General features: G+C 41.4%; 1 protein-coding gene across 1 annotated transcript in view; it reads right to left on the minus strand.

Moving 5' to 3' along the window:
* The window catches only part of LOC126260392 (carboxypeptidase B-like), a 131,779-nt gene extending 119,030 nt beyond the window's left edge, over positions 1-12,749 (minus strand). The window contains exon 1 of the mRNA XM_049957720.1: positions 12,511-12,749. Within this exon, the coding sequence (XP_049813677.1) occupies positions 12,511-12,749 (239 nt within the window). The remainder of the gene's footprint in view (positions 1-12,510) is intronic.
* Between the last annotated feature and the right edge of the window lie 567 nt (positions 12,750-13,316).

Below are 13,316 nucleotides of genomic sequence, written 5' to 3' on the forward strand. Positions count from 1 at the left end.
CAAGTTCAAAACGCATCCACGGCTAATTATACAAATTTCGAGGACATGCAAGAAGCATCCACTGTAATCTACGATAAAGTCGTCTTCCGACAAGGATTCCAAATGCAAGAACCCCCCACTCGAACTAAACCTCCTGATATCTCTCAGTTTAGCCAGTGAGAAGTGGCAACGCTTTCCCACCCAAGATTTGCGGTAATTAAGCCAGTCCGTTCTTGAACTGACTTAGCCTCCTACTTGTTATTTGGGGATACTCTCGTAGTTTTAGGATAGGCGCAAATTGAGACGCGTATAGCGCGTGTGGCGCGACGCAACGCAGCACGCATTTTTGTAACTTCACTGGTTAAAATTACGACGCAAAATGACGGACGCGACACGCGCCAGCGCCACGTCGCGCGGCGTTGGGCTAGGCGCAAATTGAGACGCGGCGCAACGCAGCGCGTGTATTTGTAACATCACAGGTCCACTTCGTGCAAATTGCGACGCGACGCGACGCGACTGGGACGCGCCTGCAACAGGTCGCGAGGCGTTGTGGTTGTGGCACAGATTCTCGCGCCGCGCGTCGCGCGTGCCTCGCTAGCACTGTAGGAAATTTGAGGCGGGGAGCGCAAAAGTAGTCGGGCCATATGCTTACATCGGCACGGCGCATATGAGCAGTGGTTATTGGTTCAAATGGCTCTGAGCACTATGCGACTTAACTTCTGAGGTCATCAGTCGCCTAGAACTTAGAACTAATTAAACCTAACTGACCTAAGGACATCACACACATCCATGCCCGAGGCAGGATTCGAACCTGCGACCGTAGTGGTCGCTCGGCTCCAGACTGTAGCGCCTAGAACCGCTCGGCCACTCAGGCCGGCAGCAGTGGTTATTGCCCATACGATAAATATTGTCTTACTGTACACTAAATTTTCTTGCCTTTGAGTAGTGTTTCGTTTTTCGCCAATTAGACGCTCCAGCTTTCTTCGTTAATAGATTATACTTTTCTGTTATTTATATCTGTATTGTTTTGTTTTGTTTTGTTTTTCTTCTGTCAAGAAAAATGCATACTTCAGTAACTGGCGAGCCATTGGCCGCTGGGATTGTATCACATGCCTCCGCGATGTTTTCAGATCGCAAGCATGGACAGAGGATAGTGAATAAGGAAGCAAGGAATATTATAAAATCATGTGATTAAGAAGAAAGGCAGGAAAGTAAACCAATGTTATCTTCTCGCTGCACAGTATGTTGGCGTATCTGTACGATCTGTTAGAAAAACTTGGAAAGGGGTAATCTCCTGGAAAAAACGTCCAAGACCTGAAGTATAGAAGTCTCACTGTGATTACATGGATTTGGATGTAATAATGTAATACGACACAAGGTCCTACACACATGTGAATATAACATTTTAACGACATGCTAGAAACAGTCGAAAAGCAGTCACAAATAACAATATTTTAAATGGTTCGCCATGATGAGAAAAAGCATTTCAATTGTTGCATGCACATCATCAGCATCAATAAACTAATTATTCAACAGGCTACACAAATGAAGAAAATGGGCGGTATTATTACGAAAGTAGCAATATCCTAAAAGACTGTCTTGATTAGATGTATTTAATTTGTGGAAATTTACTGCTGAAAAAGGCAGATCTACTTTCATGACAATGTTTTTCGAACGCCAGTTCACAAGGCACACATGGCTAGCTTCTGCATTCGTGTTGCGCGCATTATCCTCCGCTGCTGACAATACACTGATCATTGTGTTGTCCGACAGATCAATTGTTTATTTTTCACAATAACAACTATTTTATTCACGGTCACACATTGTCAGTTTGGCAAGCCGTAGGTGAGTAACCAGTATCTGGCATGCGCCAATCATTTCGCCTGAAGGAACGCTCGTCATTATTTTAATGCTGCTCAGGTCAGGAGAAGGAATAAAATCCTTTGGTAAGTTTCCATTCCAGTCGCTCAGTGTTAAAAATACGACGGGTTATGGGGATTACACCAAAATTCCAACAGAATTGGCATCTATTTTTGTGTTAGTGGTTAACCTTTTTTCATTCGAAGAAGCATCACCATTTATGAGTAACGGACACATTTCTCTTGGTGACAGGTTTAACTGTACTTCCTTTGTGACAGTGTAATTTGTCAAACTCATCTCACAGCAGCTATTGCGACAGAATTCTGAAACGGAGTGCCTCATTAAACAAGTAATTGGCAATCACAGAGCTCAATAGCTTACGAGAAACGTCATAGTGTCGGTTTGCAGTAAAATAAGAGAAGAAATTTTATGTTTATTTTCATACTAGGAAACTCTTGCTTCGCTAGTTGTCGATAATTCTTAAAAAATTACAGCCACTGGAGTGAAAAAAATAAAACGGGAAGTATAAGTATTGTTATATCGTCATAAATAAGAAAGTTCCGTGTGTTTACGAATTGGCAAAATACTCTCCTCCTTGTGTGCTATCATTCGCCAAACTTTCGTTTCGATGTCTCGAGCGGTTTAGGAGATATGAGAGATGTTGCGAGTATTTCATCCCCGCGGGCGTGAGATCTGAAATGAGCGCGCTACAAAGGTTCCATTTTCTCGAGATTGGAGGCGGATAGAGACCTCCTCCCAAGTCTAAAGAAAAATTCAACATGTTAACTAAATTTCATACGCAGCAACATATGGTGTAATACGCACCAAACGCAAAATCGTAGCGACCCCTAATTTTCGTTGCCAACTTTTTGAGTTTTGCGTAGTGTCTTACTAAAATGATTTCATCACAATAAGAATGGCCATTAGCGAGATGATGGGCAGTTCGCCATGAAGCTGACATATAACGCTACACGTAAGGCAAAAATAAAATATTTTCAGTGAATAGTTTCTGTAAAATCGTTTGAGAAAGAAAATATGTTGCGCGCGCTTCGGTTCTGCCAGCGCAGAGCGTCGCCAGTCGGCGCGTGCGAAGTATGGCGTACGCGTCGCAATACGCGCTGCACCCGCGAGACTCGTGCGGCGCGTGTGTGTCGCGCTGTAGTGTCGTGTCACGTCACACGTGTTACACGCGTCTCAATTTGCGCCTCGCCTTGTGGTTATGGCACAGTTTCTCGCGCCCTGCGTCACGCGTGCCTCACTAACACTGTGGGAAATTTGAGGCAAGACGCGGAAAAGTAGCCCGGCCATATGCTCACTTCGGCGCATATGACGGTGGTAGTATTGCCCATACGATAAATTTTGCCTTACTGTAACTAAATTTTATTGCCTTTGGGTAGTGTTTCGTTTTTCGCCATTTAAACGTTCCAGCTTTCTTCATTAGTGCTTTATACTTTTGTGTTATTTATACCTGTATAGTTTTGTTTTGTTTTTCCTATGTCAAGAAAAATGCATACTTCAGTAACTGGTGAGCCATTGGTTGCTGGAATTGTATCATATGCCTCTGCGATGTTTTCAGATAGCAAGAATGGACAGAGGGTAGTGAATAAGGAAGCAAGGAATATTATAAAAATCATGTGATTAAGAAGCAAGGCAGGAAAGTAAAACAAGGTTATGCTGTTTCTGCCTAGTATGCCGGCGTATCTGTATGATCTGTTACAAAAATTTGGAAAGGGATAATCTCCACAGATATGATCCCTTTGTGCTCCTGGTAAAAAGCGTCCAAGATCTGAAGTATATTACTTGGATATGGATGTAATAATGCAATACAACACACTGTACTACATACATGTGAACATCACATTTCCACTGTAAGCTAGAAACGGTCGGAAAGCAGTCACAAGAAACAATGTTTTAATAGGGTCGCCGTCACGATAACTCTTAAAACTTTAGAGTCACTGGAGTGAAATAAATAAAAAGGGAAGTATAAGTACTGATATATCGCTATAGATAAAAAATTCTGTTGGAATTTTGGTGGAATCCCCGTAACCCATCGTATTTTTAACACTGAGCGACTGGAATGGAAACTTACCAAAGGATTTTATTCCTTCTCTTGATCTGAGCAGTATAAAAATTAAAACATTGTTGTTTATGACTGCTTTCCGACCGTTTCTAGCTTACAGTGGAAATGTGATGTTCACATGCATGTAGTACAGTGTGTCATATTACATTATTACATCCGTATCCAAGCAATCACAGTGAGACTTCTATACTTCAGATCTTCGAACCTTTTTACCAGGAGCACAAAGAGGTCACACCTGTGGAGATTATCCCTTTCCAAATTTTTGTAACAGATCGTACAGATACGCCGGCATACTAGGCAGAAACAGGATAACCTTGTTTTATTTTCCTGTCTTGCTTCTTAATCACATGATTTTTATAATATTCCTTGCTTCCTTATTCTCTACCCTCTGTCCCTTCTTGCGATCTGAAAACATCTCAGAGGTATATGATACAATACCAGCGGCCAATGGCTCACCAGTTACTGAAGTATGCATTTTACTTTACAAAAGAAAAACAAAAGAAAATTATACAGAAATAAATAACAGAAAAGTATAATGTATTAACGAAAAAAGCTGGAGCGTTTAAATGGCGAAAAACGAAATACTACACAAAGGCAATAAAATTTAGTACAGAGTAAGGCAATATTTATCGTATGGGCAACACCACTACTGCTCATTTGCGCCGTGCCGATGTGAGCATATGGCCGGACTACTTTTCCGCTCCCCACCTCAAATTTCCCACGGTGCTAGCGAGACACCTGCGACGTGCGGCGCGAGAAACTGAGCCGCAACCCCGATGCTCGCGACATGGCGTAGGTGCATTTCGCGTCCCAGTCGCGTCACGTCGCAATTTGCGCGGTACCTTCTGAACCTGTGAAGTTACAAAAACACGCGCTGCGCTGCGCCGCGCCACACGCGCTATACGCTTCTCAATTTGGGCCTAGCCCTATGTCCCCTTGCAGAGCCATAGCAGTGCCGTCGGATCCTGAAAGTGCAATACTGCTATGTTTTACATAGTGAGGCGGAGAGAAGTTTTTTTGTGCAGATAATTTTTACATGGGATGCCAGTATGGTGAGTTTATTTAAGAAACGCCGTGAAATGAACTTCTTGACACTGATTATAAGCCAACTATTAATGATACAAGACCATGGTCTACTGCACGACTAGATCGAAACAATCCTATCCATGACTGCTGACTATGTCGCCCAGTCTGTAACTTGAGAATGCAATCGGTCTACTTCATATAGCATCGTATATATTCTGTTATACCAGAGTTATTCATTTATTTATTAATATCAACGTTTCCTGGAATTGTAAAATTTCTGAAAAATAGTATTTACGACCTATAAACTCCTCCTAGTGTCTGAGTGGCAAAAGACAACATTTGTCAGCAAATATTTATTAATAACAGTTACGTGATTTGCTCCAGAATAGATGTTCTTTCCCTACACACCTTTTTGATAACGTCACGAGCGATTTCTGCATCGGCACTTCAGTCCACTGGCTCTGAAAGCCTCAGGTGGCAAACCATCTCTGCTTGCCAGCGTGGGAACCTACCGCTCGCTCCTTACTCCGTAGGTGCTACAGCGCTGATACATTGATTTCACATATGTGAAATAGCAAAACTGCAAGTAGTGTAAAATGCTCTCTTATCTGCAAATGAGGGGTACCTTACAACTTGATATTAGCTCTTCCCATACTCTCTGCAGAGAACATTTGGATAATAGGACATGTCTGTAACTGTGTTTTACCATATTCACACCCAATTCTTCTAGTGTCAATGATGATGACGATGATGATGATGGTGATGATTCGTGGTTTAGGGCGCTAAATGGTGATGATGATTCCAGCTGTATATTATTTCTTTGCATCTATGAACTGCATTTCAAAACTGGGTCACAGAGTTCCATGTCTTTCACCTCTTCTTGTATCCAGTGTTTGTGGAATCCATTATTTGTCCCCAGATTTTAGCCGGCTCTCTGTTCGGGTAGTAGCTTGTTTCTTGAAAGCTGCAGAATGTCTAATAAAACTGTGCCTATACTTCCATACCATGAAGCATTTGTTGTGTGGAACAAGATGTTTTGGTTGGCGTGTCCCTCGCAGTTGGTGGAAGAACGATACCAGCGAGGCAGTAAAGGTTCTCAGGTAGAGTTAATAGTAGTAAGCTTGTCATAAATCTGTGGCTTTCATTTGGAGCATAGTCAAATTTCTTGGAATGTGTTATTTTATACCTCACTGGGCTACGATTCTTGGACATTGTTGATGCCGTTGTTTACAAAACCAATGGCTTGGCTTCACAAGTTGTGCTAGTTAACATCCAAAGCTTATGATTTCTAACACTGGTCTTCTATATGGTGCTATGAAAATATTTATGGAACATCTCGACTGAAGCTACGGTAAATCTGAAGCAAGTTGGATTGGCATAGTGAGCCAGAACTCGACATCAGATCATCGGCTTATTGCCGACTGCCATTTGCGAAGGTGAATAGTGCAGACCGGGATTTGATTTTCTGGACAGGATTAGTATTGGTGCAGGCACTCAAGTGCTTTACTAGACTGCAGTTCCATCTCATCCAATGATCTTCTTTCTATGACTATTGGTATCGTCAGTGTACATAAATCTCTTTGAATCTCTGGAAATAGTCTGTTCTGCAGACGAGCGCACTGTCTCTGACAGAAGTGTCACATGGCAGGGCGAGCGTGTTCCAGACATTTTTTCGTATCGGTTCACTTTATTTATTTATTTAACCTGATCAGATTAGGGCCATCAGGCCCTCTCTTACATCGGACCAGTGTTCCACACATGCAGCATTTCACACATCAGAGTTACATAATGACAATAGTTTAAATAAGAAAATTACATTACTCAAGTGACAATATGAATAAAGAGTAATGACTAAGACCTAATAAAGTAAATGCTGGCAGTATTTTTACAACAGGTGCTATACATACAGATTATGATAAAAGCAATAATAATAATAACAGTAAAAAAAATCAAATAATAATGATAAACATGAGAAAAATTGGCAATAGTAATGAAGATTTGTGCAGATGTACATTAATATCTTGGTGTGTAAAGTAGATGTTTAATAGTATAGCGAGTTTTGGGGAAGGGAGATTTAAGGAGGGGGAAAGAGGGAAGTAGTGAGGTGAAGTGCATTCATGTACAGAGGAAGGGTTACTGTTGCTTAAGTAGATACGTCATTAGCTGTTTTTTGAAGCGGGACATGTTTTTAAGTTCTCTAACATAACGAGGGAGGTTATTCCAGAGTCGGGTTCCCGCTACTCTAAAGGACCTGGAGAAGATGACTGAGAGGATTTTATTATGATGGGAACGCATGTTTCTGTCATGTTGTTCCGACATAAGCGTTAAGGACGAGGAGAAATATGAGGGACAGTGTACATTTATACGGCAGTAGATGAAACAGAGTGTATGGAAATCTCTGCGTTTGTCTGCACGCAGCCAGGACAAATTTGCATATGCTGGTGAAATGTGATCAAAAAGTCGAACGTCACAGATGTATCGGACGCAGGCATTCATGACCAGTTCTAGACATCGCGAATTTTCCTGAGAGAGGCCTTGTAAGATAATATCGCTGTAGTCAATGATTGGGAGTATAATCGTTTGTACTAATTTCTTTTTCAGATCGAAAGGGAAGAGTTTTTTATATTTTTGTAGGACATGAAGGGATGCTGATGCTTTTTTGCACACTGCAGTATGTATTGTCGCTGCAGATATGCTGCATGGTTCGACACCTGCTGTAATTTAGTCCGTAATGGGTGTGTGTTGAGACATTGAACACACTTCTCATAAGAACACGGGGCAAGAATTCTCTCATCGCAGAATACATCACTCTAAGATTGAGTACCACCGACTCCCACCTCTACAATGGCCTCAGTCCGGCTAGGAAGAGAACACAAGTTTCTACAGTTGTCACCCACTGTTCCAAATAGTCCAAGACATTTTCCATGGGCTTAATACCCAATAATTTAGCGGGTAAGTCGAGATGCGATGGGATCCCTAACAATATTCATCAAACAACGAACGTATGCGTGCAGTCGTCTGAACACGGCTGTCGTCGTCTCGAAAGACGGAAGTCCACACAGCAGATTTGTAGAAGAAAGGGCAACATTTGTTCACATAGACGGTTGAAATAAACTTCCTGGTTGACGTTCTTGGAAGCCTTAATTAACTGCAGGCCTGCAGCTTTATGTACCACTTTCACCGATGTTTTTTACGAGCTTCAAAGTTTCCTTGCATGCAGTTCGCTTCACAATATTGGCTCAGGAATTAGTTGTGAAAGACCTGCATTAACTGACAATAGCAGTTATTGTCGGATTTCAAAAAAGTAAAAACAAAGTACAGTATTTTATCTGTACTAATGTTTTGTGGTATGGATACAAATCATATTCAGAGTTAATACCACTTCTTGGAGTTGCTTGCAGCTCTAATTTCATAATTCAAAATTGTTCATAAATTATGTCAATAAACAATTGCAGTATTAGCAAACTAACTATTGAACTATTGTCGCTACGAGTGGCTACATTTTAACATTGCAAATTATTTACATTCTTTTGTATACACTTTTTTATTGTAGACACTTTCTTTATTCAGACACTGTCATGGATTCAGATTATTTCATTTGATGCATGACCTCGCTGGCTACATTCATTGTTGTTCTAGACACCCGAAAATGAATTGCATACAACATCGTTCCGTACATTACGGATAACAACGACATTTTTAGAAAATCATTGACAGAGCACAGATTGACCTTAACCGAAACAAGGCCCCGGGACTAGATGACACTCCGTAGAACTACTGATAGCCTTGGTATAGCCACCCATGACAAAACTCTTTCATCTCGGGAGGAAGATGTATGAGACAGGCAAAATACCCTCAGACTTGAAGAAGAATATGATAATTTAAATTCCAAAGAAAGCGGGTGCTGACAGGTGTGAAAATTACCGACCTATCAGGTTAGTAAGTCATGGGTGCAAAACACTAACATTAGCACACTGGACTCGCATTCGCGAGGAAGACGGTTCAATCCCGCGTCCGGTCATCCTGATTTAGGTTTTTCGTGATTTCCCTGAATCGCTCCAGGCAAATGCCGGGATGGTTCCTCTGAAAGGGCACGGCCGACTTCCTTCCCCGTCCTTCCCTAATCCAATGAGACCGATGACCTTGCTGTTTGGTCTCTTCCTCCAAACAACCCAACCAACCAAAACACTAACACGAATTCTTTACAGAAGAATCGGAAAACTGATAGAAGCCGACCTTGTAGGTGATATGTTGGATTGCGGAGAAAAATAGGAACACGCTAGGCAATACTGATCTTTTGGCACTCTTAGAAGATAGGTTAAGGAAAGGCAAACAAACGTTTAGAGAAACCTATGTTTTAGAGAAAGCTTTTGACAGTGCTGGCTGGAATCCTTTCTTTGAAATTGTGAAGGTAGCAGGGGTAAAAAGAAGGGAGAGAAAGGCTATTTACAACTTGTACAGAAACCAAACGGCAGTTATAACAGTCGAGGGTGTAACGGAACAGCTACACTTCACACCAAAAAGTAATAATATTAAATTGTTTTCATAAACTTTTTCTGTATTTTGTGGTTGATCGATAAATTTCGATACAGAGCAAATGGCGAGCAGATACCTTTGTAGCTTAGGTAAGTTACAAGTTTTGGATATGTGTTAGTTAATAGGCAGGAAGAGTTGTAATAATTAATTTTGTAAATTTAGTTTAATGCGTTACTCCAAGGGTTAATAAAAAAACTACTTGAATCTAAAAGTCATAATAATAGGAGTCGCGAGTCATAATTGGCTGCGCAGCTGGGGCGAGAAGTGGTGTCATGTGCAGTAGCAAGGGGAGAGGGGGTAGCGACGTTTCGAACTCAGCAGCCGCTTTTCTGTGGCTGGTGACGTAAAAATTTACTTTGTGGGAAAAATAGCGTTTTAACAACTATAGAATAGTGTAGTGTTAGTTTACTCGATATCAAGTCGTCTCTGATATCTGAAAAGAGCGTATGCAAGAAATTCGACGCTTGTGACGCTGTCAAGTTTGGAGCTATGGCTGCCGAAGCAGCAATGGCTCATATTGGTCATATTGCCGTCATATTGGTCGACGAGTAATTAATGCATCACAGACCTGAAGAAGCCGTGCAATTTTGCTTTGGCCATCGGACATCTAGCGACGCACGCAACAACGATAAGGCAAGACTCTCCAATTAATTTTCTTATATAGAACTGCAAGGGAGCTTAACGCAGTTTCTTTTACGTGATGGTTGGTAAATTACATGGTGATATTTGTTAAAGACGGTGTTAAATTCAATCTAATCGATTTCATGCTCCTGAATCCAAGTCACTTCGTAACTACTTGAAATATTTATTTTAAACCATTGTGTTTCGTGATCTAAAAGAACTGAGAACAATAATATTATGACTGCTGACATAAAAGTGACAATTCACGAACAGAAATTTGAAGTTTTAATTGAGTGCATTGGTGCTTTGTGATTCAGTTCTTTCTGACCTAATTATTTTGCTGTTTAACTTCAAAGTTTTACTCAATGATAAATTTTTACTAAAGAAAACCATTTCCATTAAGTGGCACGTAAAATTAAAGATGGCTGCTTCATAGAATATGAATGAATCAGAATGCTAGTTTCCACACTGAAAAAATAATGAACACCAAATGGAACCAACCAGAATTCAATTCCAAATTAAAGTAAAGTAAATTAGACATTGTGATTCTGTCAGAGACAGCAAAGGACTTGTAAGAGCAGTTGAATGGAATGGACAGTGTCTTGAAACGGGGATATAACATGAAAATCAAGAAAAGCAAAACAAGGACAATGGAATGTAGTCGAATTAAATCAGGTGATGCTGAGGGAATTAGATTAGGAAACGAAACTCGGAAAGTAGCAGAAGAGTTTTGCTATTTGGCAAGAAAAATAACTGATGATGGCCGAAGTACGGAAGATACTAACTGCAGACAGGCGATGCCAAGGAAAGCGTTCCTGACGAAGAGAAATTTGTTAACATCGGATATTGATTTTAGTCTCAGGAAGTTTTTACTGAAAGTATTTTATGGACTGTAGCCACGTATGGGTGAGAATCATTGGACACTAAACAGTTTAGACAAGAAGAGAATAGAAGCTTTTGAAGTGTGATGCTACAGAAGAATGCTGAAGATAAGTTGGGTTCTGAATATACCTGGAGAGAAGAAACTTGTGGTACAACCTGACAGGAAGAAGCGATCAATTGACAGGACGCTTTCTGAGACGTCAATGGATCACAATTTGGTACTGGAGGAAAGTCTGGGGAGTAAAATAGATTAAACTCGTAGAGGGAGACCAAGAGATGAATACAGTAAGCAGATTCAGAAATATGGATGTTGCATAGTTATTCGGAGATGAAGAGGCTTGCACAGAATACAGTAGGATGGAGAGCTGCACTAAACCAGTCGTCTTACTCAGACCACAACAACAACGCATTTTAAAGAACAGTTTCCGTGAATGTGTGTGCTCTGTGTTGCTGTTGTGGCCCTCAGTCCGAAGACTGGTTTGATTTAGCTGTATTCGCTAGTCTATCTTCCTCTCTGCACATCGAGCGAGGTGGCAGAGTGGTTAGCACACTGGACTCGCATTCGTGAGCACGATGGTTCAAACCCGTCTCCGGCCATCCTGATTTAGGCTTTCCGTGGTTTCCCTAAATCACTCCAGGCAAATGCTGGGATGGTTCCTTTGAAAGGGCACGGCCGATTTCCTTCCCTAATCGGAAGGGACCGATGACCTCGCTGTTTGGTCCCCTTCCCCAAACCAACCAACCAACCAATCCTTTCTGCATAATTACTGTAACCAACAGACCCTTCAACCTGATTACTGTATTCATCCCTTGATCCCTTTGTAGCATTTTTACCCTTGACACTTCCCTCTATTACCAAACTGATGACTCCTTCACCACTTGGAAAGTGTCCTATCAACTGATCTGTTCTTTCAATCATAACTTTTTGAATGTTTACATTTCTACCTTTCTTATTGGCGCCTTTATTTGATAGTATCTAATTTATTTGTCGTCGCTTTTAAACAATTCAATAATTACCTTACGAGTGCTTAACTTGACAATCCAGTGTGTTCTTGTTAACGGCATGTGGCTTGCGTAAATTGTTGAAACCAAATAAAGTGTACAAATTTTCTGCTGAGTGTGGGCTCAGTCCCTTTCCACTCCCGGATCCCCACATCCTAACCATTTCAAGTCGACCTACACATATTAAGCATTCTTCTATAGCATCACATTTCAAGAGCTTCTGTTCACTTTTACTTCAATGTTTTATCATCCACGTTTTACTTCTGTACAAGGCAAAATTCCAGACAAATATTTTCAGAAAATACTTCCTAACGAATAAATTTGTATTCAATGTTAACAGACTTCTCTTTCTCACAAATGCTTTTCTTGCTGTAGCTATCCTGCATTTTTAACCTGCTCTACTTCAGTTATCATCAGTTATTCTGTTGCCCCAATAGCAAAATTCGCATACTACTCACAGTGTATCATTTCCCAGTTCTGAAATCAAAGGTAACTGTAGCATTCAGTGTGAGTGGAAAACTTACTGTTGGAGGTCATTAATAACCACGTGATGCAGCACTCCGTGGCGGTTGAGGAAGGCTTGGATGTGGCCGTGCATTCTGGGTGGTACCCTGACGTCCACAGGGTGGCCAGCACGGAGCGCTCCCGACCAGAAGTCGAGGGACGGGTTGTTCCTCAGCTGCGACATTATTCTCAGCTGCTGCTCTGTGGGCACCAGCCGGTAAACTTTGTGTCTGTCACAGAAAGACAACAACTGCCTCATTACCTTCTTCCAAATCTCTGTTTAAATACACTACTGGCAATTAAAATTGGTACACCAAGACGAAATGCAGATGATAAACGAGTATTCATTGGACAAATATATTATACTAGAACTGACATGTGATTACGTTTTCACGCAATTTGGGTGCATAGAAATCAGTAAACAGAAAAACCACTTCTGGCCGTAATAACGGCCTTCATACGCCTGGGCATTGAGTCAGACAGAGCTTGGATGACGTGTACAGGTACAGCTGCCCATGCACCTTCAACATGATACCACAGTTCATCAAGAGTAGTGACTGGCGTATTGTGACGAGCTAGTTTCTCGGCCACCATTGACCAGACGTTTTCAGTTGGTGAGAGATCTGGAGAATGTGCTAGCCAGGGCAGCAGTCGAACATTTTTTGTATCCAGAAAGGCCCGTACAGGACCTGCAACAAGCGGTCGTGCATTATCCTGCTGAAATGTAGGGTTTCGCAGGGATCGAATGAAGGGTAGAGCCGCGGGTCTTAACACATCTTAAATGTAACATCCACTGTTCAATGTGCCGTCAATGCGAACAAGGGGT

Source organism: Schistocerca nitens, chromosome 5, assembly GCF_023898315.1.
Source record: "Schistocerca nitens isolate TAMUIC-IGC-003100 chromosome 5, iqSchNite1.1, whole genome shotgun sequence".
Classification (NCBI taxonomy): Eukaryota; Metazoa; Arthropoda; class Insecta; order Orthoptera; family Acrididae; genus Schistocerca; species Schistocerca nitens.